The following is an 18,386-nucleotide window of genomic DNA, read 5'->3' as shown; positions in this document are numbered from 1 at the left end:
ATAGCTTAAAATACGGTAACCGATTTCGTCCGCAAACCACTATTTTTTAGGAAACACCATTCTATTCCAGAAAATTTTTACTCTTTAAATGTCAATTGCGCTATAATAAAACATGTACTTATGTTGTTAAATTTCGGGTGTGTTTTAAAAATCGAGTATTGCTAACTTATTTTTGTTTTACTTTTGGCTGTGATCACATCAGCTGATGTCTAGCTTCCGCGCGAATACAATAACAAAGAATTGTTTACACCATTTCTTAACTTATTCAAACCATCTATACAGTTAATATTACATAAACACCAATGTGTTATAACCTATCATATTTATTGTTTAGTACTTTAAAACCATTCCTCTCTCTCTCTCCCTCTCTCTCTCTCTTCTCTCTCTCTCTCTCTCTCTCTCTCTCTCTCTCTCTCTCTCTCTCTCTCTCTCTCTCTCACATCGAACGTTATAGCGGTAACCTAATTGTTCGGTGACTTTTAAAAATAGGCCTAGTACTTTCTTCTTTTACCTTTTTTGCATATGGATCCATAATTGAGGTGGGTACAAGTTGACTTATAACTGAAGTTAGGAAAAGTATTTTGGATATGGAAAGGACAATTATCTTTCGTAACAGTTTAGAATTATCGTAAGTTATCACTCTGTCATTAGCGGCAGTTTGCTATTGTGGATTAAACGCATAAGGAAAAAAAAATTTCCACCTTTGCTACGAATTTAGGAATTTATATGGATACGGTAAGTAAAATATTTGTAATAACATAATGTTTACTAAATGTTTGTAATATCATTAGTTATGACTTAGATCATGTGTGTTTAATGCATTCGTTTGTTTATTATGATCGAAGATGGAGCGTAAACAAATGGAAGGTTTCCGTTTCAGGCGGCATCATAAAGAAAAACATTTCATAAATGGCATTCATTTCATTTATTTGAAAGTTCTAATAAAAAATAATTAGAACATTGGTAATAACAAATTCAACATATAATCTATACTTGGTAAAATTGCTGTCAATTCAAAAACACAGATGTATAAATGCGTCTGTTTCTTCGTTGTGATCAGAGATAAACGTAAACAAAACATTGGTTGTCGTTTTCTATTGTGCTTTTTAGCGTGTTTAGGAAACGCATGATATAAAATCGCCTTTATTTTGATAATTCTGGATTTTCAATCATACAACAAGCTAGTCTATAGAGTGATGGTTTTGCTATTCACCAGTTGTATTATACAATAGATATGACAAACATTAAAATTTGTCTGTATTTTGGGTTGTGTTATAACGGGAAATATATGGTGTTTACACCTATCCTGGTTGTAATTTTAACCATTTTTCAAGTTATTAGAACTTTAAAGTATATTAAATGTTTTATTTATTTACAAGAACAATTTGATATTATAAAGAAATACAGTATAGTACAAAGAAAGTATTGGAAATGGGTAGTAAACACATTTGAATAGGCAAATTGCTGGTTGCCATGGCCGCAATGGAATTATTTCTGTTAGTTGTGTGTTTTGAAATTCGCGATTTTCCATTTACACGAGGTCATTAATCGACCAAATTCTCGCATAATTCGGGACCCTACTGTATATGATAGATTTTTATTTTTATTTTTTTTTATCTATTAGTCAAAGCTTTTCATTAAAGAATGAACAACATATGAATTCCAGTTATGTATGTAAATGCCATATACTGTATACTCCTGCAATGATTGACTTTGTGTAATATTTTTTATTAAAATCAAGATATCATTCACTCTGTGTAATATTCGAGTCTCTAATTTGGTAAGTAGCCTATGCCAAAGCATAGCCTATACAGGATATCCTACAAATCAATATTACCAACCATTTACACTTATTCCTGATCTAGATATTAATGTTTGGCACCGTCGTCCAATTAGTTCATTATGCATGTTGCATAAGTTTTTTCATAATTCTGACCATCCTTTACATTCAGATCTTCCTGAACAGTTCCATCCTGTTTTGTAATACTAGGCATGCAGTTAATTCTCATAGTCAGGCCTCCTCCATCATGAGGCTCAATACTACACAGTATTCTAGAAGTTTTATTCCAGCAGTGACCAATTTGTGGAATGATCTTCCTAATCAGGTAGTTGAATCAGTAGAACTTCAAAAGTTCAAAGTTGCTGCAAATGTTTTTATGTTGAATAGGCTAACATAAGTATTTTTATAGTTATATTTGAATTATCTGTTTTAATGTTGTTAATGTTTTTTTTTAAATATTTTATTTTAATTTTTCATTACTTCTTATATCATTTACTTATTTCCTTGTTTCCCTTCCACAGTGGGCTATTTTTTCCTGTTGGAGCCCTTGGGCTTATAGCATCTTGCTTTTCCAACAAGGGTTGTAGCTTGGCTAGTAATAACAACAACAACAACAACAACACTACCAGATACGGCAAACTATCTCTAGCTGTTGTAACTAGCATATGTACTGTACATTTATTTCCCTCATTTAAAATTCCTCTAAACTATCATAACTATTACTGATAAATAACCTGTAATTATTGTATGTCAATTTCCGTACTAAAACCCCTTCAGGATAACTTCCAATAGATACAAAAAGTTTACAGCAATATTTTAAAGTTGAAGTAGTCAGAGCTGCTGGGGATATCAATAACTAACAAGCTGCAAAAATGGTTGGAGTTGCATAAAGTAGCATGCATACTGCACCTGGAGAAAAAGTATAAAGGCCATCAATAAAATGGATTCCTTCTAATACTGTATACCAGTTGAGAGAAAATTTGCATATGGAAAAATTTGGATTTAGTTTGTGAATTGGGGACTAAAAATTTAAAAAAAGGATTTATTATTACAAGAAGAGCCATACATTTCTGTGCTTTGAAAGAAACTAAGTATGGACACTAGAATTTGTAGAAAATGAAGGTTGTTGCAAGCAGTGAAGAGTTTATATAGGAAGTCATCAACTTTCGACGTATGCGGTTTACAAATGTTTGACTTTACGACCACTCTTTTCACTGTGATGACGTCACAAGTCTGTCTGAAATAGTATACTAAAAGGGCAATATTTCCTTAGAAATAGTCTATTTTCTTGTGTAAAAATTAACTAATTTATTTTGGGAAGGTAATATTTTCTTTTATTGATAATATACAGTACTGTAATCATTTTGAATAAAAAATATATTAAGAAAAGTTTTAATATCTGTTGAGTTCATATCATATGTCGGGGTGACATCATATTTCTGGCAGTCATGGAAAACAGTGGGCAAATAGTGATTTCCTTTCAATGGGCTATCATTTAATGTTAGTATTCCCATAATCAAAATATCTATTAATGATGCAATTCATTTCATGTGTCTTTCGGTTGGTATGAATACTACATAGCGAAAATTTAAGTCTACAACTTGGACAGAATATCATAATTTACACAGAAGGAGGGAGGGAGGGAGGATAAGTGGAGAGAACGTATTCATATGATAACTAATAATGATGGCTATAAGTGAACTGTATGAAAACTCTGTCTTATAACATATTGGTGCTTATGTAATATTCATTACTTAGATATTTTGAATAAGTTGAAGAGAAATTATTTAATAGATACTCCTTGTTATTCGTATGTGAGCATAATCGCAATATGGTAGTGTGACCTTGAGATCAGCTGATGCCTACCAAGAGTAAAACGAAAGTAATTGTTGATTAATGAAATACTCCGAAATTGAAAAATTAATAAATCACTAATACAATAATGTTTAATGAAATATGAAGACAATAATGAACTAAAAATGAAATACTGTACGAAGCTTTGAAAATTAATTACCGTTACACACACACACTCAGAAAGAGAGAAGGAATTCTAACGTATTCATATGATAACTAATAATAATGGCTATAAATGAACTGTATGAAAACTGATATCCTGAAATATATTGGCGCGGATGTAATATTCATCGTGAAGATATTTAAAATAAGTTCAGAAATTATGTAAAGGCTATGCCTTGTTATACGTATGTGCTCACTCTCTCAATACGGTAGCTGGACCTTGAGATCAGCTGATCATAATCAAAGGTAAACAAAAAATTGTTGATTAAAAATGCTTCTGGAATTGAAAAATAGAATTCAAAAATGCTTTGATAGAGCATATGGTATCCTATGAAACAAGAAAATTAAATACTGCAATGATGTACAGTAATAAAATATTGATAAAATATGACTGATTACTGAATCATGATGCAGCATAATAAATCTACGGAAATTCAACCTTTTAAGTTCGACATATGTCCAGATCGACTTACAACGCATCTCTTGGTCCCTGTCTCGGTCGTAAGTCAATGATTACCTGTTAGAATAGGAAATGAAGCGAGTGACTGGTTTCCAGTGAGAGTGGGGCTGAGACAGGGATGTGTGATGTTGCCATCGTTGTTCAACTTGTTTGTTGATGGTGCTGAGGTACAGTAGGTTAATGCTTGAGTACTTGGCTGGAGGATTGAAACTGATAGATGAGAGTGATCATGAGTGAGAGGTGAATCAGCTGTTTTTGAATGATACTGTATTGGTTGCAGACTCAAGAGGAGAAGCTGTGTCGCTTAGTGATGGAGTTAGGAAGGGTGTGTGAGAGAAGGAAGTTAAAGAGTTAATGTAGATAAGAGTAAGGTTATTAGATATACGATAGTCTCCAAGATGGCTGTCAAGATTTATTTCAAAGACATTTAACTTTTATTTCATAGGAAGTACTCCAGTAACACCTTTAAAGAATCTTGACCACATTCAATGAAAGTCTAGATTTATGACTTGGTTCTTTAAATAGCAACAGTAGGTTGTTGAAATTAATGCGAGCATCAGATTCCAAGCAGAATATTTTATTGACAAATTCCTAAAGGTTTCTTTTATCTTTCTCAGACTGATGAACCAAGAGATGATTTTGAAGTTAGTCCCGAAACTGCCGTATTTTGTGGTGAGTTAGCCATGCGAATCGAAGCTGATGGTGGTGCAGCTCTCATCATGGATTATGGACATGATGGGAAGTCGTGTAATACATTTAGGGTAAGCAGTTTTATTTTTAGGAGTTAGTTGAAATTTAGCTTTTCCAGGTTAATGTAGAAGAATATTTTTCATGTTAATAAAAAGTAATCAAATATATATCGTAGAAATTGATGAATTTACAACTTCAATATTTTCATTCCCATGTATATAATTCTATTGGTCAGTGATATTTGTATTATTTCTTTGAAATTTCGCTAATGTTGTTCATGTTCATAGTCTTTCTCAATGTTAGTTAAATGCTGATGTCTGGCTTGATATTAGAATTTCTTGTTTTGCTTAATTGTAATAGTCCTACTGCTCTAAAGAAATATCAAGTTAATCTGGCTGTCTTGTAGCTATCAAATCTTGAGAATTTTTTTCGGTACATTCAAGGGAGTCTTTTCAAAACCTTGATAGATCTTCGGAGTTTAGCTCAAACAGGAGGTCTTATCAAAATGCTAACAGGACTCATTAATCCTATTGCAGAACAATATGACAGTCCTTTTCAACTAATCCCTGTAGGAGGAAGGCTTTCCCATTTTTTTCTGGTTTGGGAAACCCTTCAACCCTTACCATGGGTCCTCTCTGTGATCAAAAAAGGGTTATTGAATTCCCCAGTCCTCTAATCCTTGTCAAGGAGCCAGGTTATCGAAATATTTTGAAAGTAGAGATTGCAAATCTTTTAGAGAATAATGTGATAAAAGAGGTATTAGATCCCTCTGCAGGGTTTTACAACTGGTTCTTTCTACTCCTTAAGGCATCACGTGGTTGGAGGCCAGTTCTAGATGTTTTGATTATAAACATATATACAGTTTTCTAAAAAAAGGTTTTATGGAAACTTCCTTGGCAGGCCTTGGAGCTGTAAGGAAGGGAGATAGGATATTTTTTTATTGACTTTACAGGTTGTGGTAGCTTATTGGAAAAGCCCCGGTCTCACAGCCTGTTGGACGTGGGTTCAAGCCACATTCGTACCTAATAGTTTCTACTAATGTTTGTAATCACACGGTTCTTTGGACTTAGGGAGGGGCTGGGGTTTTGGGGAGCCTATAGGTCTACATGCTGAGTCATTAGCAATCATTGCCTGGCCCTCCCTGATCCTAACTTGCGAGGAGAGGGACTTGGGTGCTGATCATATACAGTATTTGTTCCTTCGCTATTTATAGGGTATTACTTTCGGCAACGCTGAAAACCAGCCAAGACAATTTTAGTGAGGGATAATTACCCCATCCGCTAGTTAGCGGGAGGGGGTTGGGGTAGACTAGCTACCCCACTCACTCACCTGTCGGTTGAGTAACCACTTTTACTTTTGGCTCTTTATTACTTTTTCTTTTTCTTTAGTGTGTCGGTGTGTATATGGTTATTGTCCCGCTATGCGGACATGTCCATGGATTGAAGGCCGCCGCTGCGACACCTTCATGTCGTCTGTGGAGACGGACCCACACCCTTTATGCCCGGCTTGCCGGGGAACTCAGTGTTCGCGGGACAACACCTGTTCCGAGTGTAGGGAGTGGCCTGCCTCCCAGTGGGAGAGGTTTGCACGTAAGAAGAAAAAGAAGTCTAAACGCGAATCTTCGCTTTCGGGGTCTTCCTCGAAATCGAAGAAATTGCAGGCTTCTGCTTCCTCTACGCCCAAATCTCTGCCCGAAGCTAATCCTCGACCAGGCCCATCCGGGGTACGGTCGATCTTCACACCCCACTACCTGAAAGACGTAACCCACAGGAGGATGGAAACCTTCTCCATTGGTCCTGTGGTGGCTGCACAACAAGTGATCTAATGCCTCAGGCTCCTTGATGGACAAGTAGCAGAGGGTTGAGGGCTGAGGTTACCCGGGTTAGTCTAGTGTGAATGAAAAGAATGTCTGGCTCACTTCTTTCTTTCTCCTTCTCCCCCCCTGGGGAAATAGCTCCGCAAAACCGAAGCATAGCTGACCTCACCCCTCTGCAGGTAAGAATCATTTCCCTTGTGCATCCTGAGTATGAGTGAATACTTTGTTACGTCACCAATACCTCTTGAGGGAGGCTATTGGATATGTCTTAGAATCCTTGAGTTCCTACGTGAAGACAAGCCACGAGTCTCTCTCACACAAGCTTCTGCAGGCCGCTATCAGTGAGTTACCTTGTAACTACTTTGATTTTAGCGAGGGTAGGGTTCCTACTAATTACATCAAAATCAATTAGAAGGAACCCCGGGTCATGACCAAGGCCATTTGGTAGAACTCCCTCCCTCCTAAGAGTAAGTCATCCTATGAATAGCGAAGGTTTGTATCTGTGTCGGAACAAATAACAAATTTGGAAATAATTTGCATTTTTCCTAACATACAAACCTGGAGCTATTTATACAAATTGGCCCGCCACCCTGTCCCCTTAGAAATCCTGCCAGAAAGCAAAAGTGGTTACTCGACCGACAGGTGTGAGTGAGCAGGGTAGCTAGTCTACCCCAACCCCCTCCCACTAACTAGCGGATGGGGTAATTATCCCTCACTAAAATTGTCTTGACTGGTTTTCAGCGTTGCCGAAAGTAATACCCTATAAATAGCTTCAGGTTTGTATGTTAGGAAAAATACAAATTATTTCCAAATTTTTTATATTTATGGTCAGTTGCAAGGATATTGTCCTGTTTCTTGCCTCTGTTACCCTCATGAGTTACCTTTAAACCTTTAAATGACTACTTCAACATTCCTGTTCATCTGAATTCAAAGATCTCCTTTGCGTTTTTAACACTTTGTAGATATTCCAATTCAAATGCCAGTGCTTCAATTTTGGGATAGCCCCTCAAGTTATCATGTAGATGAGGGCTCCCATCTCAAAAAGGTTTGAGATTTCTAAGAATTGGTGTTCTTTTTTTCTTGGAGGACTTTCTACTTTTTAATATGTCTTTAGAAAGGATTCAAGTTCAAAACAGTGTTGTTACTCAGGCTACAGATAAGGTTAGAAATCTAGGTAGATTTAGAAAAGTATTTTTTGACTCAAACTCAAGAGTATTCTATACTTGGGAATGATGATAGCGGTAGTTCCTTTACAGGCTTTTTCCATCATAAAAGAGGATTTAGTCTTTCATTATTTTGTTGGAGAAATTCAAGCAAATGAAGCCTGAGAGTTCGGATGTGGATGAGGCTGCATGAGACAAAGGCTTTTTAGAGAAATTCCTTTTGATGGGTTGCCTGAAGATGAGAGATTTTTAGCTTTATCTTAATCAGCATTAGAACAGTACATTTAATGTAGACATAATTTGTATTTCAGTGATGCAGAACCAACTTCAACAAGTGAAGTGCAGGGACAATCCTTGTTTAACCCAGGGAGTGTTTTAGGAAGTATGGGTTCTGGACAGCTGCCTTTTCATGGATTATTTTCTGTCAGGGAAGAGTTTGAAAAAGGAATCAAGTCTTCATATCAGTTGCCCTGAACTCACGATTTCAACAAGTATAGTTGCTCAGGTGTCTAAAGAGGTTGGGGTTTCTGGTCAGTGTGAAAATCTTTTTCTGGTGCCAGTTCAGAAGGTTTTTAGTTGTTGTTAATGACAGTTCCTTTTCTGGTTCTTCTGTGGGAAAAAGATTAAATCTTTCCTCCTTTTATTAAAAGGTCAAAGGATGAAGTCTCTTGGTTTGGATGTGCAGACTTTTATGGACCATAACATCTTTAGGGAACTTTGTTCCTATAGGCCCGCCCCTTAACATGAGACTTTCAATTTAATCTCGATCTGAAGTGGAACAAGATTTTTTATCTAGACAATCTTAATCCCTGTGATGAACCTGTTTTAACTGCTGAAATGTTGGGTCGATTTTGATTGCTTATTTCTTGAAGTTTCCCTGGAGATGAAGATCCCTGACCTCGCTCTGTTGATGGATCGTTCACAAAAAAGATGGGAAAAAACGCTTACAGTTTTTACATCGGTCAGACATCTTTTCATATCTGTTGCCAGAAACAGCAATATTCAAGGCACTTCAGGTTCAGGAAACACTGGTGGTAATAGACACACCACTAAATCATTCGTATACATTCGGAAAAATGGAGACAAGATCACAATCCCTGTACTGGATAGAAGAAATATTTACTTTGACAAATTTAAGAGGAATGATTCTTCTTCCTCAGTTCATTGATGGAAAATCATACATCTTGACATCAAATGCTTTCGAAAGAATGCCACTACCTACACCAATATGTCTAGAAAGTTAGAAGTTGTGGGGTCAGCCAAATGCATACATGTTTGCAACCTCACTGAAGAAAAAGATAGATTTGTTTTGTTACGCCAAAAGGCAAATTCATCCAATCTGGATCTTAACAACTCTGAACCTATCAGTATAATTCGGCCGGTGATTAACAAATTCGGGATTTCTATAAGCAGCAGGAGGGCACTGATAGGTATGTTTTGGCCCTAAATAATGGCTTACAGATCTTTGGCTTCTGTTATCAGAGTGTGAGGGGGTTGGAGTTCATGCAAATCGATCATCTGGGGTAACCAGTTTCGAAGGTAATGCTGCTAAACCCCATAAGAGCTAATTCTTACCAAATTAGGTCTATCCACCATATCCTTTGAAGTAAATGGCTTTCATGATTTTATAGGCTGGCAATCATCGGTCCCAAACGACATCATATAAAAAACAATGTAATGTTTATTTTGATTGGTGTAAGTCAAGGAATCAATCAGTTACTGGAACTAGTTATGGTAATGTTTTCTAATGTTTACATTTCCTTTATATAATAAACTTTCAATTTCAGACATTGAGTATAAATCTATGCTGATTTCTGTAATTGAGTATATATAATTTGGTGTTCCAGTTTCGGACATTATAGCAGGTGGTTGAAAAATTGAAAGACCTTCAGTAAACAAAATATTGTTTTAGACGTTGGACATAGTGTTACACTATATAAAGATATCCCTATTTTAAACCTTTTATAAACTTTTTGTATAAGGTCTCACTGGAAAATATTTATTTTTTGTTGACTTTGGCATCAGAAAACAACTTAGTGAACTACAAGAATTATCTTTTAAAGTAGGCTTTGATGATCGTAAGATGGTTTTATTCTAGTTGACTGATTTCAGAGCTAAATTAAATTTAGCACTAAAGATTTACCACAATTTTTTTCATATTTCTTTTTTACAGAAGGAAATGGTTGTCGAATCATGGGATAGTTTTCCTTGATCGTTAAAAGCATATCAGTGTTATTTTAATGAATCTACAGACATAAGAACTATTCGGACTATTTTTTTTTTTTTTGGTATTTGAATTACAATGCAACCTCTGTCTAAGAATACAATATCTTTTAGTATTACTGTTTTGTCACAAGAGCTCGAAAGTATTCGATCCAAATTTAATGACAGGTTTGAAAATTAAGGTTCATGATATAGGAAGGACAAATGTATCTCAATTTTTTTCTAAAATCTTTCTTTGTAATTTTTTTAGAGGCACCCCTAAGGCATATCGAATAAGTATTCTATGAACAGTACTGTATCTTAAAATAGTCCTAGTTTACATGTTATGATAGTAAGGTTTTCTGGGTCGACCTGTGGCGGCCGGTGAAAAGGGGTCCTTCTAATATACCTTTTCTGATAAAACCTTCCAATTATACCAGAGAAAGATAAAAGCATGGAATGCAGAGGTTACTACCCTCGCGCGAGCACCTTGTGGGTGTCGTGTATAAAGCAAAGGCGCGTGAAAGCCACTATTCACAGGCTGTCTTCCATTTAGTTAATTCCTTCGTCAAAGGGATGGGCCGATACAGAGGCACCAGCTATGCTACCAGAGCCACGCCCCGACGCGAGCGCCATCTGAACAACATCTTTCTATTTTGGACTTGCTAGCGTGTGTGTATATTTTTTGTGCTCTCGGCTAGAACGCATCCTCGGCCTTCTCCAATTTGCCTCACTGACCGATCTCCTATTAAAAGCCAAACTCAAAGACATCAATCGAGTTTGGAGAAAGAGAGCGACAATACCTTTGAGAGACAAGATCTCGAAGATCCCCTCTGTCTTAAAAATGAGACTACGACCATGGTCCGAACGGAGGAACCTCTCCAAATCGGTTCCTCTACAGTTCCCCTCTCCACAAGTGACAATTCATACCGACGCGTCTCTGAGTGGATGGGGGGGTTACTCCCAACATCAGATGTTTCAGGGCTCTTGGTCACCCGCCATGAAGCAGTTCCATATCAATGTTCTCAAAGCCATGGCAGTGTTCTTGACCCTGAAGAGAATCTCTCCTCCGAGGTCGACCCACATCAGAGTGGTCTCAGACAGCACAGCGGTAGTACACTGCCTCAACAGAGGGGGATCCAAGTCACCCAACCTGAATCGGATCCTGGTCACTATCTTCGCCTTGGCAGCCGACAAAAACTGGTTCCTGTCAGCAGCTCACCTAGCAGGAGTCCAGAATGTGATAGCAGACTCATTATCCAGGACAAAACCACTGGAATCAGAATGGTCCCTAGACATACACTCCTTCCGGTGGATACTCAGGCTGGTTCCAGGTCTCCAGGTAGATCTATTCGCAACCCAACTCGATCACAAACTCCCCTGTTATGTGACCCCGAACCTGGACCCTCAGGCTTATGCCATGGACGCATTAACCCTGGATTGGAACCATTGGCAGAAGTTCTACTTATTCCCTCCAGTGGATCTTCTACTGAAAGTCTTACACAAACTCCGCTCCTTCCACGGGGCAGTGGCTTTAGTGGCACCTCACTGGCCAAAGAGCAGTTGGTTTCCTCTCCTCCTCGAGTTGAAACTCCGTCCCTTCCGGATCCCATTCCCCAAACTGACCCAAGTGGTCCAAACTCGGACTGTGTTAGATTCCTCAAGGATAGCCAAAACCCTAACTTTGTGGATTTCATGAAGTTTGTGGCTCGTAAGGATGCGAACATCGACCCGGATAATGTCCTCTTTATAGAATCAGACAAAAGGGACTCTACGATTCGCCAATATGATTCGGCAGTTAAGAAACTAGCAGATTTCTTAGGGAATTCAGACCATTCTGTTATGACTCCTAATTTAGCCATCTCGTTCTTTAGGTCCATATTTGACAAAGGCCTAGCAGCTAGCACTATAACCACCATTAAGTCAGCTTTGAAGAAGGTCTTCCTGGTTGGGTTTAACATTAACCTGGCGGATTCTTATTTCTCATCTATTCCAAAAGCATGTGCTAGGCTTCGACCTTCAGTTCGCCCACGAAAGGTCTCTTGGTCTCTGAATGATGTCTCAAACTTGCCTCAGACACGGACAATGAATCCTGCTCCTATATCACTCTTCTTAGGAAGACTTTATTTCTAACACCTTTGGCCTCGGGTGCTAGAATCTCAGAACTAGCAGCTCTCTCACGAAACTCGGAAAACATCGATTTCCTCCCTTCAGGTGAAGTACTACTTTCTCCAGACAGGGCGTTCCTAGCTAAAAATGAAGACCCCCAAAATAGGTGGTCCCCTTGGAAGATTATTCCTCTTCTCCGAGATACTTCTTTATGTCCAGTCACTACTCTCAGGGCCTTTTTAGCTAGAACTGCTACCCGATCGTCTGGCCCCTTGTTTATCAGAGAACAAGGAGGTACCATTTCCATTCAGGGTATTAGGCAACAGATCCTATACTTCATTAAACAAGCCAATCCGGGATCATTTCCCCATGCTCATGATATCCGGTCAGTAGCTACCTCCATCAATTATTTCCAGAATATGGATTTTGATGACCTTAAAAAGTACACGGGTTGGAAATCTCCTATGGTCTTCAAACGCCACTATCTAAAGAACTTACAGGCCCTTAAATACCCAACGGTTGCAGCTGGGAGCCGTATCTCTCCCCAGTGATCTCTTGTTCTTCCTTTCATCCATCTCTTTTCTTCTCCCTCCTACCCGCCACTCGCACCACGACGCCGCTTCCTTGGTGATTCGTTAGCCCTAGTTTATTACATATTAGGTTAAGATGATTGTAACTTTTAATGTGTTTACCGTAAATTTAGTGTTGGGGTATTCTTAGCCATGTCAGTTTTGTTGCTTGTTGTGCTCTGATACTCGGAGGCTTCCTTGTTATCATGTTTGTTTAGCCTAACGCTCACTATGTCCTGTGGCTAGTTTATGATTTATGCTTACTTACCTTAATATAATATATGGTTTTCCTTACACGGTGTTTTTTTCTCTCCCCTCATTACTAGTTATTATTGGGCTTGGAAGGCATTCTCTGGTACATTTTCACCGGCCGCCACAGGTCGACCCAGAAAAGGGATTTTGACGAAGGAAAAATCTATTTCTGGGGAGAGACCTGTGGTGCCTGGTGAAACCCTTCCCTATTCTTTTGCACGATCCCACCCTTTCCTTTCCAAGCCATCATGTCCAATACAGAAGGATGTTGTTCAGATGGCGCTCGCGTCGGGGCGTGGGTGGCGTGGCTCTGGTAGCATAGCTGGTGCCTCTGTATCGGCCCATCCCTTTGACGAAGGAATTAACTAAATGGAAGACAGCCTGTGAATAGTGGCTTTCACGCGCCTTTGCTTTATACACGACACCCACAAGGTGCTCGCGCGAGGGTAGTAACCTCTGCATTCCATGCTTTTATCTTTCTCTGGTATAATTGAAAGGTTTTATCAGAAAAGGTATATTAGAAGGACCCCTTTTCACCGGGCGCCACAGGTCTCTCCCCAGAAATAGATTTTTCCTTCGTCAAAATCCCTTTTTAGGGACTATGGTGACTGCTGCATGATGTGGTCTTAGGACATTGTGAATTTAATTTTTTTAGTTTGGTAGATTTATGCTTTGGAATTGTAGTATAGTAACCTTTTGAATTTAACTTGCTAGTTTTGTAATTTATACATGTACAGTAGTTCCACGGTAATTAAGTTTTCATTATATAAATGAGTGATTAGGTGATAAAGTAATATTTAAAAATTGTCAATCTGGAGCTTAGAGTACCCTAAAGCTAGTAATATTTAGAAATATCAATCTGGAGTTTAGAGTGCCCTAAAACTTGAAGACTACAGGTAAGTCTAGAACATTATTTAATTGATTGTAGGAACTAAATTCCCTATCTCTTTCCTTAACTGGCTACCCACCATCACTAGAGTGTGTGTCAGCAATAGAAATGTCAAGGGAGGTTTATAAAATTAAACTATTTCAATGATAAAATTTATTTCTATACTCACCTGATGTTCATATGCATGACTACCCTCCTGCCAACTGACTATTGGCATCAAGAGTATAGGAAGTTTTTTGGATATTTGAGGCTGAATAAGATGATACAACATGCGCAGCATGTTACTGTCGGTAGATGCTGATAGCCTCACTAACATATAGGAAGGAAATAAAACGTGTAATTTTTATATTTTTAAGGGCTAACTTTGACATAATCAAGCTTCCAGAGACAAAAGTAATATGAACATCAGGCAATTATAAAAATTAATTTGATTATTAAAATTACATTTATCTGTATTCTAGTACAGTATTTGACATCTTCAGGTCTATGATAGTTTAGATGATTAAGGTGTTACTGTATTTTCAATGATTTTGTGCCCTTATCACAGTTTACATTGTACATAGCATGTAAATACAGTATACTTCTGTATAAACCACTATGGGGCATTTGTTCTTGTTAAAAAAATTAACTTTGGTTTTTACAGGCCTTCAAAAATCACAGCCTACATGATCCTCTATGTGAACCAGGAGAGGCAGATCTTACTACTGATGTAGACTTTAGATTTATGAAAGAACAAGTGGAGGAAAGGTTAATTACATTTGGACCAGTAACTCAATCCTTCTTCCTTAGTAATATGGGAATAGAACAACGATTACAAGTGAGTATCGTGTTCATGTATTATTATTGCATCACTTCCATGATTTACTTAATTTTCATTATCAAACTGCTTTACACTTTATACATGGTACTGTCTTGTAGTGAAAAGAATCTATTTATCTCTGAAAATTGCACATAATTTCAGTGAAACGTGCCTGAGGTTCATCTGGCTTCCTCCTTGAAGGTCACTCTTATCTCAATCTATCATTAAAAGATTCAGGTTCTGGTAAACTCATCAATCATGAAGTGTCAGGATAGTCTTTCATTAGTTCCTACCTTTTACGAATTAAGTATTTGCATAGTTTTCTAGTATGTAGCTGAAATGAATTTGTGTGTTAAATATCCTTCTAATGGATCAAATATCCTTATTCTATTTGTGTCTTGGGGACAACAATCTTACTTAGAGTAGATGTTCAAAATATGATAATGGGGTTGCGAGAAGGACTTAGAATAAAGAGAAAAATAGATTTCAAATCAGGAGCGAATATGGCGAGCTAGGCTATTGAAATTAGTTTGCGATGGGGTTATTACTTTTCAGGCTGGTAGCAAACACTTTGTGGTTTATGGAAATTTGATTACATTTTATATTACTCATTTTCTTTATAAAAATCATTACTTCTTACACTAGAGAAAGCGAACTCCTTTTGACAGTGACACTGTTTCTAGCCTAACCTTCCCAGATTCAAGGCTTATGCTAGCTTTTCTTAATAGTTGCCTAGTGGTTGTGGTGTGCCATCTGATTCTGATTGTACACAGGGCATTATAGACCCAACTGCTTCATCATGAGCTTCAAGAAAGGCCAGTTTAGCTGGAGCAAGAAAAGAAGGCTGTTTCTTACTCAGGGCTGGCACTTTAGAATTAGAAAAGAAGGGTGTTTCTTACTCAGGGCTGGCACTTTAGAATTAGTGAAGCCCCTGTCTTTCAGATTGCTAGCCATTAAAGCCTGAGGTTTAACACGGTCAAGAACTATGACCTCTTTCGGCTCTGTCTCCTCCTTAGACACAGGTTCCGCCTTTAGACGGACGAAGCAGTCTGGGTAAGACTCAAAGCTGGGCCAAAAGTCGACATCTTCAATGAGAACGGCTCCCAGCTTCTCTGAAATAAAGATCTTCCCGTTTGTGATCGGCATGTACTCTGCATGCATCCAAGGGTTTACTTCAGAGCATGAAGGAAGATCCTTCACATTGAGTCTCTTATGAGACCCACGGGACGCTGCAAGATGGTGTATCTCCTTACTCAATGCAGCTTCCCTTTCTTCGTTTTGCTTACGAAGATTCTCCATCATCGTCACGAGACTACCCAGGGCTTTTCCCATTTCGTCAGATGGAGCAGCAGAAGACGTAGAGGGCACTGGTTCTGGGGCTGGAACTGACAAAATCGACACCGTTTCGACTTCATCCTCTTCGGTCTCAGGAGCCAAGGTAGACTCCTCATCTTGACCCTCCGCAAGAAGGTCCTTCTCTGTGTCTTCCGACACCTCTGACATCCTCTCATCTAGATGATGTCCTTCATCGAGTCCGAAATGTCCGTATCCACGGAAATCTGGACGCAAGGGATCTCAGGTTGAGGCTGTGGTATGATGGCATCCGCAGTTGCCTTAGGGAATAGATAGGCCCGTATCCATTTATTTGGAAGGTAAGGCCCCGTGGCATTCTTCTGGAAGCCACGGACCCATCTACACAGCTTACTTCGTGTTGCATCCCTTGACTCCGTTGTCTTGGTCTTCAAAGGCCTCGGTAACCAAGGCTTTGCATACATTACATACCTGGGGGTCCCAATACTTGAGAGTTCCCTTGGTGATAGAACAGAGGGAGTGCGCCCTGCACTCCTCGTGGCCGCAGAAGTCCCTGCTCCGAACGTTGCAGAAGACTCGCGCACACTTAGGTTCGTCCTCCTGTAAAGAGAGGAAAACTAAATGAGTATATATGGTAGTTCATCTCACCTGGTAAACTATATAATTATTATTATTAATATTTTGCATTTTTATTGCATATAGCTTAGTATAGACAAGCTAGAAACGAATTAGGAAAGACACATACATGTGTTTCCTGTCCAGCCAATTGCTGTGACCTCCCTCAAAATTAAAGCCTAGGGTTATCTTATTAAGGAGGCCCAATGGAAGAGTTCTACCCTATAAGGATAGATAAGTGTAACTTAACACTGACTTCCCAATGGTTTTAATAATGAGGGTCATTTGTAACTGATCATATATCAGTATATGGAAAGAATTTTCCTTTCCTTATAAAGTACGGTCTCAACAATAGACTGTGCATGGATACACAGAGTATGTTGTGGAAAATTAACTACTGTATACTTATACTATAGTTTTCTGTTTGCAGTATGATCTATGCTGCAAATATACTGGCCACTGTATAATCATATACTGTAGTTCTAGCCGACATGTTGCCGGCAAGGCTAGCACCTGGGGCACAGTTCAGCCGGCACATTGCTGGCTAGGGTGGTGGCCGGCGACTTGCCGGCTGCCGGCACACAAGTCCAGCTGGCGTCTTGCCGGTCAGGGTAGTGGCCGGCAGCATGAACCCGGCCGGCACCTGCCGGCCAAGTCAGTTGTGCCGGCGGTCCGCCGGCTACCAGCAGCTGCCGGTTAGGTTAGTACCCGGCGGCACTAGCCGATAGAGAGAAAGAAAGCAAGGAGTGAAGGATGATGTAAGAGCTCTGTCTTACTGCCTTCCTCCAGAATGAGGGTTCAAATGGAAGGGGAGAATATATCATTCAGGCTTCCATTCACCCACAGACCATTGCCGGTCTCTGCGGGCCATAGGTCTGTGAATGGCAGTCCAAGAGAGGACTGAAGAACACACTACAGCGACTAGACTACTACTAGCAGAAGCCCTGTCCGGCCCCATAACCTGCCGGCAGCGGTGAGATTTTAGGACAACGGCCAAAGGGTTGCAATGGCTAGGCCCTCACTAAAGGACAGGGGGGGGGGGGAAAGGGTCCTGTATGAGGTGTGGAAGGAGCCGACAGGGTTGCCAGTCCATCCATGCCTTTAAGAAACTCTGTTTCGGTATCGGCACCATCCTAGGCGGCAGGAGAATATCTATTCTCGAGCCTAGGGTCTGCCAATACAGTTAAGGGGCTGGCAGCAAGCATGCCACCTCCTCTTAACAAAAGAGAAACAGAGTTCCAGTGCCGGCGCCATCCTAGGCGGCAGAAGAATGTCTATTCTTCAGCCTAGGGTCTGCGAGCACAGGTCTAGTCTACTAGACCAACAGGGAGAAGGAGGCAATATCATATAACCCCCTCAGGTGCAGTCTAGAGATTTCTAGCCTTCTATGTCGGCAGCGTAGTCCGACAGGGGAATGACTATTCACCCTGCGGGCCAGCTGCCGGCACAAGACTATATACTCTGAGATTCTGACCGAAACCCAAAACCTGCCATCTGCGGCTAAGGGAAGGGACAGAAAAACCCTAGCCTAGTCCTGCCTGAATGACAACTCGAGGCACGACGAACTAGGGTTGTAGCCTAAGGCTACACTCAGAGGGAAGGAGGGATTACCCTTAAATCTCCACAGGAGACGAGTATCGCTTTATATAGTAATTCTAGGAGATATCTATCTCCAACTGAATTGATAAAACGATACACGAGGGTAACCGGGGAAC

General features: G+C 39.4%; 1 protein-coding gene across 2 annotated transcripts in view; it reads left to right on the top strand.

The window, feature by feature from the left end:
• Positions 1-18,386, top strand: part of LOC137650465 (protein arginine methyltransferase NDUFAF7, mitochondrial) — a 93,795-nt gene that overhangs the window by 72,555 nt on the left and 2,854 nt on the right. For both annotated transcript variants that reach the window (XM_068383693.1, XM_068383701.1), the window contains exons 8-9: positions 4,874-5,017; positions 14,590-14,763. In XM_068383693.1, coding sequence (XP_068239794.1) covers positions 4,874-5,017; positions 14,590-14,763 — 318 coding nt within the window. The remainder of the gene's footprint in view (positions 1-4,873; positions 5,018-14,589; positions 14,764-18,386) is intronic.

Source organism: Palaemon carinicauda, chromosome 1 (genome assembly GCF_036898095.1).
Source record: "Palaemon carinicauda isolate YSFRI2023 chromosome 1, ASM3689809v2, whole genome shotgun sequence".
Taxonomy (NCBI): domain Eukaryota; kingdom Metazoa; phylum Arthropoda; class Malacostraca; order Decapoda; family Palaemonidae; genus Palaemon; species Palaemon carinicauda.
Note: the sequence above shows the minus strand (reverse complement) of the source record. Positions and strands in the feature narration are given on the sequence as shown.